General features: G+C 35.9%; 1 protein-coding gene across 1 annotated transcript; it reads right to left on the reverse strand.

Moving 5' to 3' along the window:
• Nucleotides 1–725: 725 nt before the first annotated feature.
• Nucleotides 726–5,927, reverse strand: LOC148025997 (uncharacterized). The gene is made up of 5 exons (XM_087692042.1): nt 5,855–5,927; nt 4,329–5,460; nt 3,158–3,320; nt 2,545–3,037; nt 726–838 (listed from the first exon to the last, which is right to left on the reverse strand). Exons 1-5 carry the CDS (start codon nt 5,925–5,927, stop codon nt 726–728), a joined length of 1,974 nt encoding a protein of 657 aa, XP_087548168.1.
• Nucleotides 5,928–6,194: the final 267 nt, after the last annotated feature.

Consider the following 6,194-nt stretch of genomic DNA (forward strand, 5'->3'; position numbering starts at 1 on the left):
TACTGCATGTGAAAGGGGCTTTAGTGTACAAAATTTGATTAAGTTTTTGAAAAAGCACTAACTATTCACAACAGTTGGTTCGTTGGCTGATGTACATAATTTCACATATTAATATTATTCTTGCATTGTAAAAGAAAAAAGAGTTTACATTTGATGATGCTCTAACAACTTTGGAAAAGTGGAGCCAAAACAAGTTGTCACATTTATGGAGAAAGTATAAGGTACACTAACATTACCTTAATAAACAAAATGCTACTTTTATGATGAAACTTTATTGCTTTTATCTAATCTCTTTATGCATATGTTTTGGAGGGTTGATGGTATACTTCATAGTTGAGGCATGCGTTAGAGCATTTATATAAAAAATCAAAGCATTTTTGTACCATGACTTATTTCTTAGTGTGAAGGGTGTAAAGACAACTTGGCAACACTTGTGCTTTCTCCCGGCGCTTTGCGCCGAAATGTGAAGCACAAATGTTTTAATTTGTTCACAAATTCTTCCACTTAGTAATGAATCAAATAGTCTTGCAATTTTTTAACTTCATTATAAAATCTAACAATTCAATACAATAACATTGATTATCTCAACCATAATAATTGAAAAAGATAACTGAAGCAAAAGTGATTTTTAAATATCACTGAAAGAATTCCAACTATAACAACAGGTAAATGGAAAAGAAAGTATATAATGTTTTCGAAAAGATAGTTGTACTGTCGAAAATCAACTATTGAAAAGAAAGCTTTCTCTTCTTAGATGAATTATCAACAGTGGATCTAGCATGGGGAACATGTGTGGGTGAAGCTGTGATACGCCCCGCCCCAGATTGTGCTGCAACATCTAAAAATAAAAAAAAAGACTTTAGAAATAACAAAAACATTAATGAAAATGGTGAGTAAGTATTACTTGGGGACGTGATATGATTGGCTCTAACATTAGTAGAGCAGTCGTCGACGGAATTTGGATGAAATTGATGCAAAGTCACAAAACATGATAAACCTTGAAACTCCCATTTACTCCAGTCATTTGATATGTGTCTAGTGTGGGACCGAGATATGAAGTACTCAACATCTGTTTGTCCAGCATAGTAGCATTGGATCCATCCAACATATAAAATTTCTACATATAAAGGAGTGTTTCCATTAGTAAATCCATCATTGGGTAATCTTTGGATTACCCTAGCCAAAGTTCTATGGATAATATAATATGTAGCAATAGTTCGCAATGCTTCTTGAAATCTCATTTGATAAGGAGAGGTACGATAATATTCGAACATTGTTTGGGCCATCTATTAATAAAATTTAGAAAACATAAAAAATAGTAATATTGATCAAATTTTAAAAAAGAAAAAAAAACGAGATTACAATATTGAAATTAGAATACCAATTTAGAAGAGAAAAATAGTTTGTAATGCATATTGTATAAAAGAACTTTATACATGATAATTTCTCAAAACTTACTTTTGTATAAATGCAAACAAAATTTCATAGAAAATAAGTCAAACATGGTTTTATTCAAGGAATGTAATATTTCAAAAGAGCATGAGAGATTAAAACATTTCATTTTTTGTTAAAGGAAAAAAGTTGAACTTACTTTTCTTTGAAGACCTTAATACTTAAAAAGAACAGGAGACAATAAAATAGTTCATTTTCTGAAAATATATGATAAAAAAAGAATAAATAAACTTTGATGATATTGCACCAAAAATATTATGCAAATATAATATGAGAAAAAAACATTACAGTTATGATAGAAAGTTCAAATAACTTTTTATGGTAGAAATAATTTAAACACTATGTTCTCATGTAGTAAAACAATAACTCTACATAAAATCATGAATATCTATCCATACATGAGAGATATGATTAAAACATTAAAGTATTAAATCGGAGAAAATAAGTCAAACTTACTTTTCATCGACGAAGAACTCACTATTGAAAAAGAGCATAAGAAAGTACAACACTACATTTTATAGATATGTGAACAAAGAAGAAAAAAAGGCTTTGATTGTATTGAAATAAAAATATTATGCAAATATAATATGAGAGAACAAAGATTACACTTTTGAAAAAATAGAGGTTACAATACTTTCTGTAAAACTTCTTTATATACAATATTGATGGTACCATTTACCATGTCCTCTTTCTCATCAATCAAGACTTTCAATCTGTCCGGGGACTTTACTCTTGAGAAAGCAACATAGAGTTGGCCATGAGTAAAGACTGGGGTTTTTAGATATATCCCCAAACATGATAATGTTTGGCCTTGAGATTTGTTGATTGTCATTACAAAGGCCAAACAGACTAGGAATTGCAAGCATTTCATTGACAAAGGAAGTTCCAGTGTAGTTGGGATGAAAGTTATCCTCGGGATAAAAACTTTGTCACCAATATTGGTCCCTGTAATTATCTCTATATCAATGACCTTGTTATTGAAAGCCTTGCATACCAGCCTAGTACTATTGCATAAACCTTTAGAAGGATTCAAGTTCCTGAGCAATATTATTGGAGCATTTACTTTGAGCAGCAAGATGTGAGGAGGAATACCTCCATCGAGGTCAAGGAAGTTTAGATATTCCACAGAATAGAGGAATGAGTTCTCCTTAGTTCTATCCACAGAATCAGCACTGTAGTATTGTTTAACCTCTCCCGGCATCAGCTGTAATGCATGATTGTTTATCATTTCCACATCATTGTTTCGAGGTGCAAGAATGGGACGTCCACTAAAGAATGTTTTGTAATCAATTACACAATTCATTTCACAATAGAGAAAATTGATCAAGTCTTGCATAGATCCTCCATTTAACAAGAATGCAGGTGGAATTTGCAATATGTTATTAGTATGTGTCAAATCTTTTCCATCTCCAATGTCTTGCAACCATGCAACAAACTGATCCTGATCTGATACGACCTGCATATTCTGTGTAAGTTTCAAAACATTGAAATATTGCCACAAATTGGAACAACATATAGTAGCACCGACAATATCCTCACGGGTACCCTTTGGTACAACAGGTAATATTTGCCTAAAAATCTCCACCTAAATAACTTTACCACCAAATGGCATATCACACTGCATTGTATCCTTTAAAGTTCTGTCCAATGCATCAAAGGTATTACGATGCAACATAGGAGCTTCATCCCACAAAATAAGACTTGCCTCTTTTAACAGTGCCGCAAGGTGACTTTGAACATGTATATTGCATGTAGAATTATTATCTGCTTGTAATGAAATTTTGAACTTTGAATGGGCAGTACGACCATGTTGTAAAAGCAATGCAGCAATACCAGAGGATGTTGTAGCTATGGCAATGCGACCTTGACTGCAAAGCTTTGCAAGCAAACATTTGTATATGAATGTTTTTCCAGAACTGCCTGGGCTATCTAAGAAAAATGGTTTACCCAAACCACTATCAATAGCATTCATTATGGCCATAAAACAATTTCTTTGTCCATCATTCAACATAGCTTGCATTGTTAAGAAGGTATTCTCTTGTTCTACCTTATCATATAATTGTTCATCAAGGATCAAAGGATTTGTGTACTCTTGTATTGCCACCTCAGGCAATCCATGATACTCTGCCAAATTGCGTCCATGTTGATCTAAAAGTTTTTAAATATGCATCAACGCATGATTATTGGCCTCATCTTGCATATCAACATTTCACCTATTTTGCAAGGAGAGTCAATGTTTTATAGCCTCTGTCAGCGGAACTAAGAACTCTTCCCATAGAGCCTCAGGTCAGGCAGGCGAATAAAATACCAAGATGGATACACACAAATTTCTTAATTGAGCACCGGTTTGCATCAATGCAGCTTCACGCAAACACATTTGCCATTCATCATCTGTTTCCAACATTCCTTTTGCAATGCAAGCCTCCTTAAAAGTTGAATATACCACATTATCAACTGTATGCAATGCCTCAAAGGATGTATACCCCTTGCATACAGTGTAGTAGGCGCAAATAGTATTTTTCTCCACACATAGGTGAAACAAAGTATGTTCGACCACATGTGTTTCCTTGCTTTCTCTTTGTCCACATTTTTTTGTGTGCATTCCAAACCTAAAACATTGGAAAGTCTTGATAGAGAACTGTATTAGCGTACTCAAGGTGCAAACAATTGCATGTAAACCATTTTGTGAGAGTTGTTTTTTGAGCATTTTCATTTTGCACCACATCACAAATGTTATCAGAGTCACGAAAGGAAACAATATTCTCTCCAGGTAAATGTATTTGCAATCGTTGAATATCGGGTTTCTCATCATGAAGTTTGAATTCAAATATTCGCCAACATGCTTCAGAAGCTGAAAAAAAAGTGCATCTAAGTACCTCTCAATCTCATCAATATTTTGTGCATTAATATTTTCTGTGTCAATATCATTGGATTCAGAACCACGCGTACTTGTAAATTGAATGGTTGCTCGATCATGGCCCTTATATACATATTTATATAAATATTTGACAGCTACAATTGTCGAGCAAACCTCAACATTTATGTGAGCACTATACTTGGAACTCAAATAAGGATTGTAAGGCACTATCCATCGGTTATCCAAGAGGTTACCATTAGCATTATGAGTCCTTCCATCCTCTTGACGTCTGTATAAAGGATAACCAGTTTTATCAACTGTAGTTGTATGTATAAACTTTTTTGGATAATCCTTTATACACTTTTCGTCCACCATGCAAGCACTTTTTGGATTGAATTCACCACATGGACCATGTATGTTACATTTAGTAATAATTTTATACAAATCTGAAAACCTTTCCTTATCAAGTAGCTCAGCGCCGCACACCAGTCTATCATAATGATGTGCTTCTAGTGGCTTAAAGCGTGGTTCTAATATCAAGAGCATATGTGAATGAGGCAAGCCTCTCTTTTGGAATTCTATGATGGACACATATCCAACAACTTTACCAAACAACTCCTTTTTCACTATCGACTGCATCATGTCCTTATGTTTCAAATGAAAAACTCTAGCAGTTATATCTGGTCGATCATGTGCAGTTTGACCAGGCAACATAACATCAATAATTTCAAACCACTTAGGATTGCATGTCACAGTGATAAACAAATCAGGTTTGCCTTTGCTACGCACAATTGCCATAGCATCTTGATATAATTGGTACATGAATCTTGGTCCACCTACTATAAAGCTAGATGGCAATACTATTCTCCTGCCCACACCAATCCCAGCGATATTAGTATCAACTGCATCTGAACCATTGACCATATCAGCTAATCCCCTATACATTTCAGCTCGCAATGTTGCTTGATTACGACGACACCAAGCCAATCTACATTGTTCAATGCTACAATAAGCATCGACAATGTACTGTTGCGAGAAAGCAGAGAAATTTGTTAAAACCCATTTGCTGTCAGCGGGGTGACCAGGTTTACCTCTGGTTTCCAATGATTCAATCATCCCAATTCCCAAAAAGCCGCTCGGAAATGATTGCGCTAGGCCCCAGTTACCAGTAAGGACTCAGGAGGCCACCTGTTGTGTCTTACTGTACTTCCTTGTTGTTGTGAGGGACGAATAGGATCGATTCGAGATGTCGTATTATCAGCAATAATTAGGGACAAGCAGAAATAATTCCATTATCTAAGGAACAAAGAGAGCCAAGACTCGCCGCACACACAGTCACACTGACAGCCTTCTGCTCCCCCACTCATTCTGCGCTTTGATCTCAGTTATCATTCATCTCTGCTCCCTCTGGACGTCATATATATATATATCTTCTTTATGTATAGATCACATACATAGCTTACGATTCATCTCTGTCTGAGCTCGACATAGATACACAGCTCACGATTCATCTCTCTCTGCGCTCGACATAGATACGCAGCAAACAATTCGCCCAGTATTGATACAGTACAGACCCAGACAGTATCAGTCTCCCCATCGGTGTTGTGATCCCCGCCATGATGTCATCAGTAGAGGTTGCTGCAGTTATCCGTGCCTTGATGATCATGGTGATGATGATATTGATAATCCTTTGTTGGAGGTTCGGTATGATGTGCGTGGTGAGACCCTGGCTTATCTCCCGACGACTGCAGCAGCAGAATATCAAAGGCCTCAGCTATCGCTTCCTCCATGGCAACATCCCCGAGTACACCGCCCTTTATGAATTGGCTAAGTCCGCTCCCATGCCCACCATCTCCCATGATATTGTCCCACGGGTGATGCCTCA

This window comes from Lygodium microphyllum, chromosome 14 (assembly GCF_053477565.2).
Source record: "Lygodium microphyllum isolate KBCC chromosome 14, Lygodium_microphyllum_v1.1.10, whole genome shotgun sequence".
NCBI classification, from domain to species: domain Eukaryota; kingdom Viridiplantae; phylum Streptophyta; class Polypodiopsida; order Schizaeales; family Lygodiaceae; genus Lygodium; species Lygodium microphyllum.